Raw genomic sequence first — 19458 nt, forward strand, 5'->3', positions numbered from 1 at the left:
AGCTAATTGGGGGATCAAGAGGTCTGAGGTGGGCCAGCCTTAGGTTAAAAGGCCTCAGGAGATGGCAAAGTATAAAGTTCTGGGGTCCTAAGGCCTGGCTGGGAACTCTGGGGCTCCAGGGCTGCTGCTGGGGGACCCAAACTGGTACCCCCATCATGGGACCCCAAACTGAGGCCCAGAAAAGGGACAAGACTGGTGGCTCTGTCCCTGGTCGCTCATGGGGCAATGGATAGACAGACGGCCGGGGGAGAGGGGAAGGGGCAAAAGTGGGGTGAGGGGAGCAGCCACCCAGAGCTGCCCTCACCGGAGCCCCTCCCAGCCCCAGGGTGGGACCCTGTCACTTCCTCCCTCTTTCTGGGGCCTCTCTCCCTCTCCCATGGGCTGTCACCCTTCGCTGGCTGCAGGGAATGGGAAGTGGGGTGGAGGGGCTGCTGTCACCTCCCGCCCCTCCACGCAGTGGCCCTGAGTGAGCCACAGAATTGTGCTCCCTGGGGTTTCCCGTGGAGGGGTCACCAAGGACTTTCTCCCTCCTGTGGACCCCCGCCTCCAGCCCCCGGTGAGCAGTTGAGCAAGGGCACAGGGATGAGTGGCCTGGCACCTGGGCTCCGGGTCCAACGTGTAGGGACAAGAGGTCAGGAGGGGTGGACTGGGCACTGGCTCCCCCTCTGGCCACCCTTAGGAGTGCAGGCAGTGGGGTGGTGGGGAGCAGGGCCCTGGGACAGCGGCTATGAGGGGGCGGGGGAAGGGGCGGTGCCTCTCTTTGCGGTCCCCCTGAGGTCTCAGGATGCACCCTGAAGTGGCGCTCACTGTTCCCTCCCCTGCTGCCTCTTCAGCAGCCCCTGGCCAGGCCCCCTGGGGCTGCTCACACACCGGACACTGCTGTTGCGCCGGTCTGCGGGTGGGAGGTCCAGGGCCAGGCCAGCCGGCAGGGGCGGCCCTGTGGGCAGTGGCTGCTGCTGGAAGATGAGCTCGGGCGTCAGGTCCACCTCCGTGGGGCTCACCATGACCTTGGCCGCGGACAGCAGGGCCGTTTTGCCCTTATTGTAGTTCTCCAGGACCTGTGGACAGGAAGGCGGGGTGGGCAAGGCGCCCAGCTGTGAGGCAGTGGCCCAGGCCAAACAGAGCCCGATGGACTCCCCCCCGACTCCCTGGAGGGAGCTGGGTGGGGCTTGTCCCCAGGTCCCCGCCCCGCCCTGTGTTCAGCTGGCACCTTCCTCTTCACCAGCACCCACAGCCGGGCTGCCTCATCGGGAGACCCTTGTCCTGGTCCAAGTGCCTCGGGTGGGTCTCAGGGTCCCCCAAAGCCCCCTGGACTCCCCCAGCAGGGCACGGGGTGGGGTGGGGGGCTGACCTTGTTGAGCCCCTCCATGACCACGTAGGGCAGGTGTTCGTGCAGCATGGCCGGCGAGATGATGACCTCGTTGAAGGCCTTGTTGTCACCCCAGATGGCAAAGTACGTGGGCTCCTCCTGCTCACAGCAGCTGGGGCACGGAGTCGGAAAGGCAGGGGCTGAGGGTGCCTGGCCGAGGTCAGCTCTGGGGCCCCCATGTCCCCGGCCAGCAGGGCTGTGTCCCCCCCCACGACCTCCACCCCCTCGAGGGCCGTCTGGGCTGCCTATAGAGCTTCGTCCCAGGTTTCATCCCCACTCCCACCACCCCCGCTGGCCTGGCAGGGGGCTGTCCACACCCTTGGGGGCAAGGGTTCAGGGCCACCCCACTAAAGGACTGCTGGCCACCCTCCGTCCCCACCCCCGCAGGAATTTCAGATGGCAGCCTGTGAGCGAGCACCCCCACCCCGTCCCTGCTTCAGAAGAGATCCCCGCGGGGGGTTGGGAGGTAAGGGTGCGTGGCCCACCCACCAGCACTGCTCGGCAGGGTGGTTGTGGACCACGTGGATGATGCGGCCAGGGGGGTAGAGTGGGGTGCTGGCCGACAGGGCGATGGTCAGGTCACTCGGGTGTGTCCAGAGCCGCGTGCTGGCCAGGGTGGTCACCTCTGCCTCCTCGGGCAGCTCCGACTTGGGGATACACTTGGTAGCCCCCACGATGATTCGCCACTGTGGGAGTGGGGTGGGAGGAGCCGGGGACAGGGATGAGAAATCCCGGAATGTCTGGGGTGGGGGCTTGGATGGCGGATAGGTGAAGACAGATGAGGACAAGTGCGGGCTCACCTTGGGCTTGGTGCTGCGCTGCAGGACGTCCAGGAGCTGTCTGCGGAAGCCCTCCAGCTGGGAGAGGCCGATCCTGGTGGGGGGTGGGGGTGGGGGCAGCATCAGCCTGTCTGGCAGGGCCCCAGTCACAGGCAGGTACCCAGCCAGAGGATGGGAGGAGCGCTGGGCACACGGCAGGGGGGCCACTGAGGAGAGGGGAGCTGGGGTGAGGGCCCAAGAAAGGAGAACTTCCCAGGAGAGGCCTTCAGGGCTGGGGGACTTGCCTGGGGACGAGGTCCTTGCCCAGGACGACAGCGGTCACGAACCCCTTGGAGTATTCCATGGCATCCTCGCTGTCCGGGAAGGAAGCCGAGGGTGAGACGGGGCGGGAGCCACGCTGCCCCAAGCTGCAGATGGGACTCTGCACCCCAGGTGGTGGTGGGGGGCTCTGGGGCAGCTCACAGGGGCCAGGGCTGGGCTGCCCTCTCCCCGCCATGCCTTTCCAGCCATGGCGGCTTTGCGGGGGTGGGGGGGGACTAGGGGTCTGCTGGCCCCTCCATATGTCCTTCCACCCAGGTGGCCAGGCTCGGAGCCTCCCTCCCCAGCCTGACGGCTCACCTCAGCAGGCCCCCTGGTGGGGAGTAGGCAAAGCACTTGAGTGTCGGGTACTGGGGGCGCAGGAGGAAGGAGAGGATGGCGGCGGTCCCCGCGCCCAGGGAGTGGCCCACCACAATCAGGCCGTAGTGTTTGGTCCCTCGACCCTGGGGAACGAGAGGAGCCTGAGCCCACCACCTGCCAGGCCGATGGCAGAGGGCCCATCCGTCTTGGGAGACGGGCCTGGCGGCTACTGGGCCAGGGGATGAGCCAGGCTAGACACACGCAGGGCAGCCGAACTCACAAACTCCTACTTGTCCTTCAAAACCTTGCTCCGGGCTTCCTCCCTGGAGAGGCCCTCTCTGCTGTGATGGACCTGGGCCCAGGAGGGGCCGTTCATACCACGGCTATGGTCACACGAGATTAGCCAAGGCACGCCTGGGGACCTGCCAGGCCTTGCACCCCAGCAACCAGACAGGGCCCCGCTGCCGCTGCACAGGGCAGGGCCTGTGGCTCCGACGGCCCTAGGGCCGCGTGCACTGCTGTGACTGAGTGTGTCACCCTGCTCTGCCCACTCCAGCCCCTGTGTTCTTCTCAGGTAGTGGTTATGCGATGGGGCTGCAACCCGAAAGGTCGGCAGTTAGAAGCCACCAGCTGCTCCCAGGGAGCAAGATGAAGTTTTCTACTGCCATAAAGAGTTACTGTCTTGCAAACCCACAGGGGGCGGTTCGACCCTGTGCTATGGGGTCGCGATGAGTCAGATTCCACTCGGCGGACAGCAGTGAGAAAGAGAGAGGGTCACTAGGGGAGCCCTGGTGAGTGGTGACACACTGGGCTATGGACTGCAAGGTCGGCAGTTCTAACCCCTCGGCTGCTACGAGGGAGAAAGATGCGGCTTTCTACTCCCGTAGAGAATCACAGTCTTGGAAGCTCACGGGGCCAGTTCGACCCTGTGCTGTCCGGGTCAGTGAGAGTGAGTGAGAGCCACCAGGAGCTCTTGAAACAAGCACAAGGCTCAACACAGGGGCTTGCTACTCGTGTTGCCAAGCTCCTGGTTTGGTTTGGTTTGGTTTGGTTTGGTTAACTTTGGTGGATTAGGTGAGGGTCTACCAAGCAGACCATCACTTTTGCATTCAACGACTTATCACACCTCCCCAGGGTTTTTCTCCCATCTCCCCCATGCAGGAGGTCTGTTAGGCTGCGGACTGCAAAGTCAAGCGTTTGGACCCACCCGCCGCTCTGTGGGAGACAGACAGGTCTTTCTGCTCTCATTTAAAAAAAAGATCATGTTTATGATCAGCTTTAATCATAGGAATGTGTAATAAATGTAGCTATAAAACTCCCATGAAGGGAACAAGCAAACAACTCCAAGATTTTACAACCTCTGGTATCCACTGGGCGGTGCTGCCCGGTCCTAGGGGTCGCTGTGATTCAGGAAAACCATTGGCGGCAGGGAGCTCAGTTGTTTGGTTTTTGAGCTTGTTGTCTTACACAGTCTTCTCTCCCGGTCTGTCCTCTACCCTCCTTCTACTCCCGCCCCCCACCCCCTGCCCCTGGTAACCACCAGTCTGTTCCTTTAGGTGGGACACCCTTTCCATAATGAACATGTATATGTTTATAATGCTGGTCTTGTACGACCTTTGTCCTTTGTGACTAACTGACTTCCCTCCGAATAGCGTCTTCCACGTTCCATCCACGCACGGCCTCAGGACACTGCACGCCCTGCAGTGACGGGGCTTGAGCCCCTGGCCTGAATCCTCCTGGTGCTGCCCGTGCCTGGCATGGGGCAGGGGCTCTGAAACAGGGCACAGGACTGAGCAGGGTGACCATGCGGGGCCGCACTGGGGAGGGTGAGAGGGCCCCCGTTGGGGAGCAGAGAAGAGGGTGGGAGCCTGCTGCCTGGGGGTGGGGTGGGGAGGGGGGCACAGGGGGCAGACGGACAGGAAAATGGCCTCACCAGGTCCCTCCCGAAGGCCTGAGACAGCACCATCTCCTGCTCCAGCTTCTTCTTGATGTACTCGGCCGAGAGGACCATGCCCTGGGCGGGGACAGCGTGGTGCTGACGGGGCCCAGGCTCAGCCACCGGCCCCCGTGACTTTGGTGCACAGATGGGGAGGGTGTCGAGGGCTAGATGAAAGTCCCCCTGGGCCACCCCCACAGGCTCCTCTGGGGGCAGGGCCTGGGCAGGTAGGGTGGGGGGCGAGGGGCCTGTGGATGGTGAACCCAGTGAGCAGGGGCCCTGGGGTGTAGGTGCCCAGTTCATATTGATGGGTGGGGGGGAGGGGAAGGAGGGAGGGGCTCTGGGCAGGTGTAGGTGCCCAGTTCATGATGGTGGGTAGGGGAAGGGGAGGGAGGCAGAAGCCCTGGGTTGGCCCGTTTGGTTGTCGTGGTTACCTTGTGGCCCAGCCAGGTCCCATGATGCCCCTCCACAGGGAGGCGCTCGGCATCACCCGTTAGGTCCGTCAGGGCGTCCTGGGGGCAGGGGTGAGAGGTAGCGGGTGAGGGGAGCCCGAGGTGCTCTGGGGCAGGTGGGTGGGGAGGTCTATGTGCAGCATACCTTGGGGGACAGGGTTCCCCGAATGCTGATCACCACCTTCTTCTTGTCGTGGTCCACTGCCACGTAGAAGGGGGTCTCATAGACCTGAGAGGCAGGTGGCTTGTGAGCCTAGCGGCCCCTCAGGGAGGAGGAACAGGGGCTCTGAGGAAGAGACCTTACAAAGCCCCTCCCTGACAAGAACAGTTGGTTCCTAGCCTGGACACTTGGGTCTTCCTGAAGCAGCCCCTGCCTGGCCACTCCTCTCAGACTCCTGTGGCCATGCCCCCGACAGCCCAGCACCCCCTAGCAAGATACATGTCTCCTCCCCAATTCTTCCAAAAGCAGGGTACCAGGAAACCCACTCTTAGCCAACTGACCCTGACTATGTCCTCAGCCCTTCACTCGGCTAGGTGGGGGACACTCCTGACCCCTGAGATTGTGTGGGCTGGGTGGTGGGGAGACAGAGGGAGGTCTGACCCTTCCGCCTCCAAGCCCTACTCCCTAGCTGGCAGGCAGCCTGCCCACTTGCCTGCCCACCTGGGGCTGAGGCTGGCCCGGGGAAGGGGTGTGGGGGCCCCTCACCGCGTCATGGCAGGAGGTGTAGACGATGTCCACGGCGGTCATATTCTCATCCAGGAAGTGGCGACGGATGGCGATGGCATTGCAGCCACAGCAGTTATCCTCCTCAATGGTCACGCCGGGGGCGAACCGGGGCCTGGCAGGGCACAGGCAGCACCTGGATGGGGTGGGGGCACAGCGCTCAGGGCTGGGGACAGGAGTGAGCAAGCTCCCCTGCAGACCACCCTGGCTACATCCCCCGGCGGTCACCTAACCCATCCTCTGCCCCTGGCCCACAGGCCCTCTCGCAGGCAGCAGGGTGGCAGGTGGGTTCCTCACTCCCTGGGGTGTTTCCCCCCACTTCACTTAGGTGGGGCCACCCTTTGACAGAGAGGCAGTGTGCGTCCACCCATAGGTCCTAGGAAGAAAAGCCTGGTGATCCCCACGCACTGGTCTCAGAGGCCCTACAAACTGCTCCTGACCTCCACCAGGCAGCCCCCTCGGCTGCCCGACAGGACTGTAGCCTCTGCAGGCCCACAGCTCAGGGTATGACTGCCCGCCTGACCTTCCCTCCCACCCCCTCGAGCCCCACGGGCCCACCAGCAGCACACTGCAATGCCTGGAGCCACCCTGCCATGCCCATTCCCAATGGTGGCACGCCAGCTCTGCCCCCACTTCAGGACCTGTTCCCTCCAGCTCAGGGCCTGGAGGCACTCCTGTGCCTACGCCTGATCCCCTGGCAGCCCAGCCGGAGCTTGGCATGTCTGCACTCCAATCCCGCCGTGCCTGTGCCCAGGGATCCCCTTCTGGTAAAAGCTGGGGCCTCCCCACTGCCAGCCCTCCCCACCTAGCCCCCACCGGCCTGTCACCACCAACTCCTGCTCCCTCCAGCACCCTGGCCGCCTTGCCCTACCTCCCTGGACCCACAGCGCCCTCTCCCCACATTGGCTTGGCTGCCCCTCCCTCCTCCCAGCCTTTGTTCAGGTACCATATCACAGTGAGGCCTAGCCCGGCCATGTCATCTCGAACCCCGATGCCCCTGTCCCCAGGGCACACCCAACTTTACATTGACATCCATCTCCCCAGCACCCATCTCCATGTTTGTCCTGTCTGTCCTTCCAGGACATGGGCTCCTCATACATATTTATAGCAACTGCCAGACACACCCCACCCACCATCGTGTCAGAATGCTGGCGGTGACCCCGCACAGTTGCACGGGAGCTGCCGGTCTCTCTCTCTCTCTCTCTCTGAGCCGTGAGTGGGTTTGAACCGCCGACCTTGTGGTTAGCAGCCCAATGGGCAGTCTGGCAGGCAGCCTCGCCCCCCCAAACCCACTGCCATTACATCGCTTCTGCCCTTAGTTACCTGACAGGGCAGGGCAGAACTGCCTCTTTGGGTTTCTGAGATTTTACATCCTTGGGGGAGCAGGGAGCCACCTCCTTCTCCTTGGGAGAGGCTGGCAGGTTCAAACTGCTGATCTTGCCCTTCGTTAGCTAAAGCCCAGGGGAGAGTGCTGAGCGAGGAACCAGTGAAGGCTGCAGCTGTTCCTCTGGCCACCAGAGGGAGCCAGCGCCCATTAGATGGGGCAGCGGTGACGTCACCAGGCCCTTGCGGCCAGCTGTGGTGCCATGAGAAGGATGGAGATGCTGGGTGTCAGGGAAGCTGAGATTTGTCCTCACCTGCTGGACTGTCACACATTTTCCACTGGAGAAACCTCAGGTGCACGAGCCCCTGGGGTCTGGTGGGGTAGAGAGTGCCTCCGGTGAGCACCGCCCCCCCCCACCCCTCCCACCTGCCAGTCAGGGGTCTGAGCTCCAATTCTCAGCTCAGCGTGGCCAGGAGACATGAGGCCCGGCTGCGAGGCCCTGGAGTGAGCGCTGGCAGCTTAGACGTGGCATCAAGTGCCAAGGTGCTAAACAGACCTGGCACACCACAAAACCCCCATTCAGACCCACCACCACCCTCTACTCAACTTCCACTGGCAGCAGCCCTAGGGTCCGTAGAACTGCTCCTTACGGGTTTCTGAGGCTGAGAATCTCGCTGGGAGCAGATGGCCTCATCTACTTCCGGAGCAGCGGCGGGTGGGTTTGAACTGCCGGCCGTTGAGGTTAGCAGTCCACATATGGCCCGGCACAGGTGCTCAAGGCTGGCTATCTGCGGTCTAGGCGCCCGGGAGCTGAGGGCAGGCTCTGCCGTGAGGTGGCTGGAGCCGGGGTTGGACCCCTGGCAGGGTCAGAGGCTGTGTGTTCTCCTGCCCCCAAGAAAGCTGGGCAGGAGGAAGGGTGGGGGGCTCCAAGACAGTAGGCTGGGGGAAGACCCTAGGAAGATGTGGGTGGGGCTGGTGTCCCCGGGCTCCAGGGCCACAGAGGGCAGGCTGGGTGCTGAGAAGGCTGGCAAGGCCCCTGGCCTCAAGTGACACCCTGGCCTGTCTCCATCCCATGACACCTGGTGTTCCAGGTATGTTCCATGTGGCTCTCATGGTGTCTCAGGGGTGTCTACCCTCCTCCAACATCAAGGCACCGGGGATCACGCCCTCCCTGTTTGCATAACACCTCTCTGTGCCTGCCTGGGGCCTGAGTCCGGTGGGCAGCCTAGCCTGCCTGTGTCCCACTGGAGCTGGAGTCCGGTGGGCAGGCAGGACAGATACCCCTGAGGCTGCCCATGAAGCAGGTGGTGAGAGCCCAGGCCTCAGGACCCCGGTCCCCCAGCAGTCGGACTGGATGTGGTGTCTTCTCTGATCGGCTGCTGGAGGCAGGGGTGGGGGCTGGGGGGGTAGGGGGCAAGATTGAGAGCACTGGCCAGCCTTTCCCAATTAGAGCTTGAAATCACTGCACTGGGCTAACCCCCGCTCAGAGAATTGACCTTTCCTGCCTAGACGGACAGAACCGGACTCTCAAGGGGTCTGATGCGCACGCCTGGGTGTCCTTGAGCCACCTGGGGCCCTGAAGGGGGATGTGCAGGTGTGGTGTGAAAGGTAGAGTCCCCGAGGTGGGGGATGGGGAGTAGTGCGGCTGGAATGACCTACTTTGAAGCCCTGGCCCAGACAGAAGGTGGCTGCGTGCTGCGGTGCCAGTGCTGGGGAAGGGGCAGCGGCAGTGGGGACGGAAGTGGCTGCCAGCCCTGACAGGTGTCAGGAGCCCGGGAAGTCGTCCTCCTTGGGCCTGTGTGGGCCCAGTGCAGAGGCAAGAAGCCCAGTCAGACAGAGGCTGACGCTCCCGGGAGCTGTGTGTCTGACCTGCCCTTGGCTCCCTGAGAACGAGGGCAGGGCCTCCAACTGCGGGTGGGCCTCCGAGAGGCAGGCCCTGACCCACTGCGTCCTCTCCACAATGCCCCATGGAGCAGGCGGAGAAACTGTGGTCCTGGGCTGACTGGCCCAAGGCTGCCAGTCCCCAGGTTTGGAGTCTGGGGCGAGGCCCGGTGCCTCCTCCGGGCCCCCAGGAGGCAGGTACTCACGAGCAGGAGCGGGCCAGCTGGCAGAGGCCGCAGGCCGGCTTCCGCATCAGGTACATGGGCCAGCCGTAGGCGGCCAGGGCGAAGAGCATGTAGTAGCAGACCTCCTTGTAGCGGAGCATCTCTTGCTGGAAGACAGGAGGGGGCGGGGGCGCGCTTCCATGTGCTGCCCTCCCTGCTTGGGGCCCGGGGTGGGGGTGGGGTGGGGCCGGGGCTGGAAGGACCAGGATGCTGCCCCTCCCAGGTGTGGCCCTGCCATGGAGAGGGGCCCTCTGCTCCTCCAGGTGATAATTGCCCTTCCCTAATTATCTCCAGCAGGGCAGGAACCCTCCTGGGGGTGGGGGCGGGAGCTGTCCTGGGGCTCCTTTGGATCCATTTCCTGGCCTGCTTTCCTGGGAGGAGAGAGAGCCACTAGATCAGTGTCACTAGCCCTGCAGGGGCTTGAGGGCCACCTGAACCACAGGGCTGGGCTGGGGGCTGCAGGGAGGGAGTGTTTAACCCTGCAAGGCTTGGGTGCTGGAGGCCCGGGGCAGGTGGCTCATTGGGTCCCAGCTCTTCGCTCTGGGGACCCAGGGGTGGTGGATGCAGCTGACTTGTGGGGTCAGGGCTCTGGGGCAGGAGGAGGCTGTGGCTACAGGAGCTTGCCCCCTCTGAGGAGGGGAGGGGTCACTGGGACCCAGGGCATGGCAGGCCTCTCCTGTACTTACAGGGAATTAGTCACCGTGTAAAAGTTAAAGAGGGCGATTAGTCATCTGTGAAGTGAAAGAGGTAGCGCCTTAATCAGGGCCCGGAGGGTGGAAGGGATCCTCCTCTGCTCTTCAGGAAAAGGTAATTACCTCCTGGTGTGGACGAGGCCAGCCGGCTGGGGGTGGGAGGGGAGCTGGCCCTCTCTAAGGGGTGCAGGCAGGTGGAGGTGGCCTTATGGGCGCAGGGGCAGGAGCAAACTGTATGGTTCACAGTCACCCACCCCAATGTGGTTCTTCGAGGGGAGGGTCAGCCCGACTCACATAGGGGCCAGTTCCAGTCACTCCTGGCCGGCCACACAGGACCTGAGGTGGGGCTTCCCCTGGTGTCCCAGTCGGAAAGGAAGGTCCCCCACTCACTGCCCTTTGCTCATGGCAGCAGCCTGGCAGCCCCAGTGCAGCTCAGCCTGCAGCCCCAGGAGCGGGGCAGGGGCGGGGTGCGTGGGGGTGGAGGCAGGGACGCCCCTGCAGGGTCCCCCCACTCACCGAGTTCTTCAGGTCAAGGTACTTGGTGTTCCTGGTCACCGGCATCCCCGACAGGAAGGCCAGGATGTCGTTGTTGGCCTGCAAGGCACCCCAATGAGGGCGGGGTCACTCCCCAGGCCCTAGAGGCCTGGGGCTCACGTGGCTCCTGGCTCTGCCACCACTGTCCCGGTCCCGGGGGACAGGGGCGGGGGCTGGGGCTGAGACCCCCCCCCAGGCGGGAGGGGCAGCTGCGAAGGGCGGTGGGAGCGTCCCTACCCACCTCGTCCAGCACGGCATTGCGCTTGGCTCGTTGCCTCTGCCGCAGCAGCACCAGGCCGGCGATAATGTCCGAGGGCACAATGTCCAGGTCCCGGAAGAACTCCGCAAAGAGGTAGGCGATTTCTGAGTAGGCATCCTGGGAAATGCAGGGGGTGGGGGGGGGGGGGTGGGCAGGCGATGGGGGAGCAGGAGAAGGAGAGAGCAGGTGTTAAATCCCCCCGAGGTGCCCCACAGGCCTGTCCTGGACTTGGGACCCTCAGACTGCTTCGCCGGGGGCGGGTGGTCTGTTCTCTCATCTGAGTCCCTACGGCACACTGAGAGTCACTGTCCACTCCCCGCAGAAGCAGGCACGAGCCATTTCTTGTTCTCTCTGCATCCCATCCCTCCTGCCCGCTGGGAAAAAAGCCCAGACTCATTGTCATCTGGCTCTGAGTCGATGCCGGCTCAGAGGGACTCTAGGGCAGGTAGAACTGGCCTGTGAGTTCCCCAGCCTGTCACTCTATAGGAGTAGAAAGCCCATCTTTCTCCCAGACACTAGGAGTCAAGGCCTGGCTTTCTTACATGCCAAGAGAGCCCTGACTGAGCTGCCTGCTGCCCACTACCCCCACACCACTGAGTGCCCTCCACCCTCATGGCAGTCCACTCAGTGACCACAAGGTGTTGCCTGGGAAGGGGTGTGGTCTCAGGGCCATTGGCCCTATGGCTTCTCCCAGGACAGCCGTGTGCGGCCTCGGGCGCCCTGGGCACCCTCCCAGGAGGCCGTGGCGGGAAGCTGTTCAGGGTGGCAGGCTCCCTTGCTGGCCTTCACCCCGAGTGCCTGAAATTTGTGCTGCCTCCTCAAATGCCCACAGGGTCCAGGAGGGCCGGACCCAGCCCAGGCCTGTGACCCCAGACAAGATGGACGTGGTCAGAAGCATGACCCAGCTAACCAGACGTGTCCAGGGCTGGACTTAGCTTCTGGCTGACCGCGGTGCTGGACTCTGCTAGAACCCAGGCTCTGGTCAGAACCTGGGGGTGGGGGTGGGGGTATGGGGAGAGCATTCTGCCTGTACACTGACCCCTGACCTTGTTCCCAGGTGCCCAGCCTGTATGTGAACTCCTGACTGTGTGCCCGGCCTGTACACTGACCCTGGCCCTGTGCCCTAGTACCTCAGTGTGTCCCTGCAGACCTGGCGACCCAGCCTGCACCTTCCAGGGGGCTGCTCCACCACGCCTTCTCCCTGGCAGGCCTGGCCCAGCCTGGGGCCATAACCCCTCTGAGAGCGTGGGGTGCCTCCACCCATTTGGGGGGGGGTGCTCTCTCACTTAGCTACTCACTGTAAGGCTCCCGGTCTTCCTGAGTCTGCCACTGGGGGGAAGGGGTACATGCCCACTGGCTCTGCCACTAACTAACTAGCTGTGGGATGCTGAGCAGGCAGGCCACCTCAGCCTGATCTGCAAAATGAGGTGGGCTGGGTGACCCCAGGAACCCCTCCCTCTCCTCCCATGCCGGCCTGCAGCCCTCCACCTCAAGGATGAAGGACCCTGCTTTCCCCCTCCCTCAGGCGCGCATGTGCGTGTGGACACTGCTTTCCCTGCTCTCTGGCCTGTCCTGAATTCTGAGTGTTTGGGGCTCCTATACAGATTCGAGGCCAGGCCTTCAGACCTGCCATCCCCTTGGCAGAGCAGGTGGACAGCTGTCCTGCAACCTTGATCAGCCCTCCTCATGTTCCGACACCTCCCGCACGGCACCCAGGGGCTCCGCCAGGGGAGTGACCCGAGACTTACTGATTGGGAATCCTTGGTCCGTGTGCAGCAGAGAAACACCTTGAGCCTGCGAGACCAGCTGGTGGCCTGGCCCTCCTCTAGGCGGTGCCTGCAATGGGGAAATGGGGGGTTGGTAGTTGGTGGGATGTGGGGGGGCACGGGGCAGCCTGTACCTGGGGCCCCACCAAACATAGGGGTGCTGGAGAGAGAAGGGGGCCCAGGCTCAGCCACAGGCAGGTAGTCAGTGACCTGGTTGTCGGCCGACAGGGACACTGCTGGGGGCAGGGGGGTGGGGGCGTCCTGCAGATGGGGGCCACCCCAGGCCTCAGACAGACCTGCTTCCCATCTGAGAGACTGGTGTCCTTGGACCTATGAGAAGGTTCCAGGCCCAGTGAGGTGCTGCAGTTTCCGATGTGAATGCACACTTTTACACAGGCCCTCCTCCCTCAGCTGCATGGCTGACCCCCATCTATTCTCATCCCAGCCCCAAGGGGTCTGGCTGCTCTGATGGGGGGAGAGGCTTCCCAGGAGGCTGGAGCCCCTTGACCCAGAGGCAGAAGGGTGGGCCAGTGATCTTCCATGCCCTCCCCCTTCCCCCCCCCCTCCCCGCCCCCGCCCTCAATGTCGGGTGCTCAGAAGTCTGTGTGCTGAGCATAAACAAAGCATGTAAACACCCAATTGAAAAGTTCTCAGGGCCGTGCCCTCTCGCTGGCTTCTGGGGAGTCTGATGTTGGGTAGTCAGCAGGGGCAGGCAAGGGTGGCCTTCAAATGCAGTCAGGCACTTAGCGTCCATCAGCAGGGACAGGCAGACTTCCTTCCTGAGCTCTTTGGCCCCTCTTTGCAGCTCAGGCCAGCCTGCCTGCCCCCCCCCCCCCCCCAGGCTTCTCACTCCTTGAGACAGCAGGGGAAGGGAGAGGGAAAGCCAGAGCCTCCCTGGGCCTCAGCACGGCTTGGGCCAGAGCCCCGGGGCTCGCTTTCCTGAGATCAGAAGAATTAGAGGGTGCCCGACTACCACTCTGATCAGGACGGGGGCACAAAGCTGGGCAGGAAACAAAAATGTGTAACAAAATTCAAAATTGGTAAAACAACCAGATTTGGGGGCGGTAGGGGAGATAAAGATGGGTTAGAACCCCTGAGGCTGTGACCCCTAAAGTTTGGAAGGGGACCCACACCCCCAGGGATCAATTTTCTTCCGGAAAGCAGGGAGGAGCATCCTCCTGGGTCCAACCCACCATGGGAGACCAGGAGGGCAGCGTGTACCCCAAAACCACACTTGGGAGGCAGGCAGGCAGGAGGGACAGGAGAGAAGGCTGGAGGACAAGGGGAGCCAAGGGAGGAGGTGGGAAGCATGCTGTCACCCAGAGGGGTTGCAACTCTTGCCGGGAAATGAACAGGCATAAACTGTTGAATGAAAAATGAATTTGCTTTGAACACAAATTACATTAATTTCAACAAGAGTCGCAGGGAATTGAGGTTTCAGGGAGCTGCCAGCCCTTGGGGAACCTGGGCAGCCTCACAGATCCTAAACCAGTGACCTACTTGCTGATGGTCAAGACCAAGGGGCAGACCCCTGGCTAAGCCGGGTTCTTGGACCCTTCAATCTTAACAGGGCATTCACCCCTTCAAGGGGCATTTCCTGCTGTACTGCAGTACCCCTGCTACACACCAGGGGGCAGATGGTTCTAGGAGTTTGTGGAAGCTGGATGGATGGAGATGGTTGGTTTGGACCACGTGAATTAGTTAGGCTACCAGGACCCAGAAAGGGGAACACTCGCCAAGTCTGGACAGAAAGGCCAAGATGTCCGGCCCGTCTGCCGCCTAAGGTCAAAGTTCCCGGGGGAGTGGTGATGGGAGCCACCCACCATCCCTTCTGATTTCACTGGGAGGAGGAGGAGAAGGGACCAGGGGCTTGCCACTTCTAAACTCCCCAACATGAAAACCACCTTCCAGCCTGCCTCCACCCTGCTCCCCCTCGTGCCCCCCACCCACCCCCTTCCATGAGAACCCCCAGAGCAGCAAGGTGCTGGCCTGGACATGTCCTTGTTGGCTTCAGAGCAGAGAACGGCCTGAGAGGGAGTCCAGCCGCACCCCCACGCCTGGCCAGCCCGGTCTCCAGGCTCAGGCCAAAAGCTGTCCTAGAAAGTATTCTAATTAGACCACCAGAAACTACCTACCCAACCCCCCCCCCCCCCCCCCCACTGCAGTGTCACAGGCCGCCCTGGGCCCCAGAGGTAATTACCGAGAGACAGAGAGGGAAATTTTTTTGTTACTCCAACCTCCCCCACTCACCCACCCAGGGCCCACAGAGCCCATAAACCAGGTCAGATGGGGGCGTGCACGCAGAGGGCGTACAGGGGGGCGGTGGCGGTGGCGGGGCTGCGAGGCCTGGCTGCAGGGGCAGGGAGTGGCTGAATCAGGCCCAGCATCCAGGAGTCACTGACGTGGAAGGTCTGAGTGGATAGTGAGTGGAAGGTCTGAGTGGGTAGTGAGTGACACACAGGCTGAAGGGGGGGGCGGAGAGCAGCCCAGCCCCGGCTGGAGGGAGGACCAGCTCCACTCCTCACCCACGGGACCGGACTTGGGGCAGGTGACTCGCCCTTTCCGGGACTTGGATTTCTGGTCTGCATCACAATTGCTCTGGGTTGGCAAAAGGGGGGAAGGGACCCGGTGTGTCATGGCGCAGCGGGAGTTCACCCCGTGGTGGTCCTGCCTTGCATGGGCATGCATGGGGCATGGGTTTGAGTCCCCGATTTGACAAGTTACCATCAACGTGCACTGGGCTGGCTGGGCCCCGGTGAGGGCCTCCAAGTGCTCTGCCAGCTCTCAGGTTGCTCCTTTTATAAAACACAGAGCGAAAGGAAGCCCACCTTCTCTGGGAAGCCTTCCCTGATTAACTTCTTCCAACCCCCTTGTAGGCACCCTGGTGGTACAGCGGTTAACTGCTCGGTGGCTAACGGAAAGGTCGACGGTTCGAAAGCTGAGGCAGGCTCTTCCCCTGAAGGGGAGAGCCTCGGAAGCCCTCTGGGAGAGCTCTCCTCAGTCCCACTGCGGTGGGCGAGGGTTTGGGTTTGGTGGTTACCCACCCCCACCTTGCACCTTGCCGGCAGCAGCGTGGTCTGTACTGGAGGCTTGGCCCGTGCAGCCTCAGACAAAGCACCCAACCTCTCTGGGGGTGCGTGGCCGCAGCCCGCTCCAGGAGTTGCAGTAAGTTCCCGCGAGCAAAGCACAGAGTGGGGTCCGCTGCACGGGCTCTCAGCACTGCTGGGGTGACCAGGACACGGAGGCGGGGCGCGCCGCCCACTGACCGGAGGTTGTATGTCCGCAGGTTGCGCTGCCTCCTCTTGGTGGCTCTCAGCTTGACGAACGTGCGGCCCGTGGGGTCGAAGACGCAGAGGACGGTGATGCAGACGCTGAGGATGACCACCCAGTTGCAGACGACCATCCCTGTCGGGGGAGCATGGGAGAGGGCGAGGCGAGGGTGTTGGGGGCACCCCCACACCCTCCCTACCTCAAGCTCCCTCAATAGCAGCCCCTGGTGTTGTGCTTAAACGGGAAGCCTCCCTGCCCTGGCTTGTGCCTGGGTGAAGCCCAAGTCCCTGGCTCAGAGCTGAGGGTCCTAAGCTCTGGCCACACGCCGTCCCCTAGCTGCCCTCGGCCCAGGGAAGGCTGCGATGTGGGTGTCCAGGGAGGCACCTGGAGCTGCCCACCCTGAGGAGGGGCTCCAGAGCCAGACATAGGCTGCAGGGCGAAGGAGGGGCCCTGTCCCTCCGGGTGCTGGGTGCTGGGCGGAGCAGCTCGGACATACCGAGGGTGACGTTCTTGGCAGTGAGGTCATTGCAGGAGGTGTAGTACTGGGTGAGCCAGACGATGCCCACGATGGCGTAGATGAACTCGATCACCAGGATGGCTGCAAAAGACGGGTGGCTGGGAGGGCGCGTGCATGCTGGGGTGGGGGCGGGGCACCCGAGGCGGCTCTGCTTGCTCCAGGGTCTGGTGGAGGGTCCCACACGCTAGCGGACCAGCCCATGTGTGCCTGAGCCGGCTTACGCACCCTCAGCCCCACGGCCTCCTGGGAAGGTGGCCCAGAGAGTGACCCTTATTCTACTCGGCTTTGGACCCAGCGGGGCCAGTCTGGTATGACTTTGTGGTCTCATCTGTAAAATAGGGGGGCGGGGTGGGGTGGTGTCGCAGGCCTGTGTGAGCAGGAGAGAGTGGTCGTGGAAGCGTGGGAGCTAGGATTGATTTCCTAGGGAGGGGTCTCTGGAACCTGAGGGAGTAGTGGGGAGGGGAAGGAAAAGGGGGAGGGTTGGAGAGGAGGAGGGAGGGGACGGGGAGGAGAGAGATGGGAAGGGGGAGGAGCTGTGATTGGCTACAAGGTCCACACTCTGAGCCAGCTCACTGTGCCAGGGCCAAGGCAGTGGGGAAGTGGACAGGGTACCAGGTGAGAAGTCACTGGCTGTAGCCTCTGGGTAGCCATAGCAGCTCAGGTCCCGGTGCCAGAGGCCGAGGTGCTGGGTTCACATTCCAGCTCCAAACCACCCAGTGGTCCTCGCTGTGTTACCTGAGGGAATGGGCTAACCTCTCTGGGCCCTGCTCCCCCCCCCACCCCCCCACGTAGCTGTCAACTGAGCGAGAGCATCGTTCCCTGGAGAGAAGACTAGGCAGGGACCAGGGGAGGGCAGCACAGATGTTTGCTCAGTGACCAGGAGCAGCCATGCTCAGGCCTAGCTGGGGCTGGAGCCCAGCAAAGGGAAGGCTGGGGCTCCTGGAAGCCACGCCGGACCCCCAGGCCTCCTGGGAAAGGGGGGGCTTGTTCGGGACAGTATCTTGGGACAGCTGAAGCCCCCCCCCCATTCCCCACCCTTCAGCTGCACATGTGCCACACCTGGGCCCCAGGAGATTCTCTCTGTACAGGTGGTCCTGCCTCCAGCTCTGCCAGGACCCCGGACAATACAGGAATGAAGGAGCACATTGCAACCAAACTTTATTTATAAAGACAGGGTGGGGCTGCGTGTGGGCAAGCGGCAAGCCGGGCCGTACCCGAGGTTTTGGGGTGTAGGGGCGCACGCGCTGGGGCCCTTACCCAGGCGCACGTAGAGCACGTACTGCATGGAGTCGCGCGGCTCCGTGTAGAGGATGCCGCCGCGCATGCTCAGCCAGATGATGGCCATCTCGGCGATCATGCAGCTCAGCAGGATGCCCAGATAGCCCCGGCCGTGGTCCACCAGGTTCAGCGAGCAGGCCTCGTGCGGGTTGTAGACCAGGCCGAAGAGCACCACAGACAGGATCACGAACCTGCAGGGACACCCGGTGATACTGCAGGCACAAGCTGGCCATGCCCCCCCACCAGATCCCTCCCCAGCTCTGATGGTTGGGTGGCCAGGGCGGGAGCCCCAGCCTGCCTAGGTTGCCACTGCTGGGGGAGGAGACTAGGGGCAGGGACTGGGGGCAGGGACCAGCACTCAGGCCCCCCCTCCCTGCTCCCCCAGGCTTACCAGGTTGTGTGCAGGAGGAAGAGGAAGATGGCTGGCAGGACGAGGTCATCGCTGCCCACAGACCAGCGCCGCCGGAACACCACGATCCCAGGCATGGCTGGCGGCTCGGCGGAGGCTCAGCGGGCCTGGGGCTCACCTCCTAGAGGGGACAGAGGGGTCTGCAGCTGCCCGCCAGCCGCACGCCAGGGCCAAGGCCACCAGCACCACAAGTCCTAGGAGGATTCAAACCCAACTCCCTGCCATCCAGTCAATGCTGACTGGCAGTGACCCTACAGGACAGGGTAGCACTGCCCCTGTGGGTTTCCGAGACCGTAACTCCTTGCCTCCTCTTTCTCCTGGGGAGCGGCTGGTGGTTTGGAACGGCTGACCTTGTGGTTATCAGCCCAACTCATAACCACGACACCACCAGGTCCCAGGGGTTTCTAGGCCCTAGGAAATGATGACCCATCTCTGGGCAGCACCCCTCCCATTCCTCTCCCCAGAGCCACCACCATGGACCTCGGCAGGCCAACGCTGGCCATCTGCCTTACCCTGGGGTCTCCTGCCCTTAAAGCTGGCACTGAGACCAGCTTCCAGCTGAAGTGACCCCAGGAACTTTCTGTCCCCGTTATAGCCTCAGGCTCACAGTGCCTCCTCTGCAGGGTCGGTGCCCCCAACCTCTAGGCCCCCTTTGCCCCTGCACAAGACCTGGCTAATACACACGGTCCTCTTGGGGCAGGTGGGAGGTTGAAGGCCCCGTGGAGAGCAGGCGCCAGGCAGGTAGGGCTGTGGAGGTGGTGGGCCCGCCCTCGGCAGAGACTGACAGCATGAGGCCCCCGGTCTGGTTTTGTCAAGGCCCCCTTGCTCCCCCTCATTACGTGGAGAAGCCCCCCTGCCGTTGCACTGCCCCGGAGCGGGAAGAACCTGGTCAAAGTAGGGGGCCAGGAAGAAGGGTTGGGGACCCTAGGTCCCAACTGCTGGGAGGGCGATAGGGAGCCGTGCCTCCTACGCCCACCTGAGCCAGTAGCCTGCAGATAGATTGGCTAGGACATGGACACACAAGCTCCAGGGACGAAGGACGCTGGGCTGGGCTTCTCCACAGGGGCTGGTCCCACTGAGCTCCTGGGCTGCAGGGTGGGGGGGGTGGGGACAGGGACCCCTGCCAGGGACCCCTACTCCCCTACCCAGCCAAGGCTGTCAGAAGCTTACATGACACCTGGTCCTGGGGTAGGGGCAGCTCCTTTGCTCCCTGGAGATGGCTCTGGGGAGGACATGTGTCCCAGGAGGGAGGGAAGTGGCCAAGTCTTGCTGGGCAGGAGGGCATGCCCTTGGGGAGGACGCAGGGGTGTGGGGCCTAGAGGTGGCTGGGCAGCATGTCTGCTGCTGAGGGGGCTCCTGTCCCTGTGTGGCCATTTCTGCAGCCCTGTCGGAGAGCTGCTGGCCAGCCTGGTGGGCGGGAGCCAGC

At 63.1% G+C, this 19458-nt stretch overlaps 1 protein-coding gene across 1 annotated transcript in view; it reads right to left on the bottom strand.

The window, feature by feature from the left end:
* Window positions 1–18126, bottom strand: part of DAGLA (diacylglycerol lipase alpha) — a 19336-nt gene extending 1210 nt beyond the window's left edge. The window contains exons 1-18 of the mRNA XM_045297045.1: window positions 18015–18126; window positions 17603–17814; window positions 16325–16426; window positions 15825–15963; window positions 12541–12628; window positions 10775–10909; window positions 10516–10593; window positions 9290–9414; window positions 5861–6014; window positions 5300–5383; window positions 5137–5214; window positions 4700–4780; window positions 2767–2909; window positions 2433–2501; window positions 2170–2242; window positions 1859–2055; window positions 1352–1481; window positions 871–1058 (exon numbers count right to left, since the gene is read on the bottom strand). Coding sequence (XP_045152980.1) covers window positions 871–1058; window positions 1352–1481; window positions 1859–2055; window positions 2170–2242; window positions 2433–2501; window positions 2767–2909; window positions 4700–4780; window positions 5137–5214; window positions 5300–5383; window positions 5861–6014; window positions 9290–9414; window positions 10516–10593; window positions 10775–10909; window positions 12541–12628; window positions 15825–15963; window positions 16325–16426; window positions 17603–17814; window positions 18015–18109 — 2171 coding nt within the window. The 5' untranslated portion in view covers window positions 18110–18126. The remainder of the gene's footprint in view (window positions 1–870; window positions 1059–1351; window positions 1482–1858; window positions 2056–2169; window positions 2243–2432; window positions 2502–2766; window positions 2910–4699; window positions 4781–5136; window positions 5215–5299; window positions 5384–5860; window positions 6015–9289; window positions 9415–10515; window positions 10594–10774; window positions 10910–12540; window positions 12629–15824; window positions 15964–16324; window positions 16427–17602; window positions 17815–18014) is intronic.
* Window positions 18127–19458: the final 1332 nt, after the last annotated feature.

The sequence above is a fragment of the Echinops telfairi genome, unplaced genomic scaffold (assembly GCF_000313985.2).
Source record: "Echinops telfairi isolate 266 unplaced genomic scaffold, ASM31398v2 ScPeMD7_7416;HRSCAF=8454, whole genome shotgun sequence".
Lineage (NCBI taxonomy): Eukaryota > Metazoa > Chordata > Mammalia > Afrosoricida > Tenrecidae > Echinops > Echinops telfairi.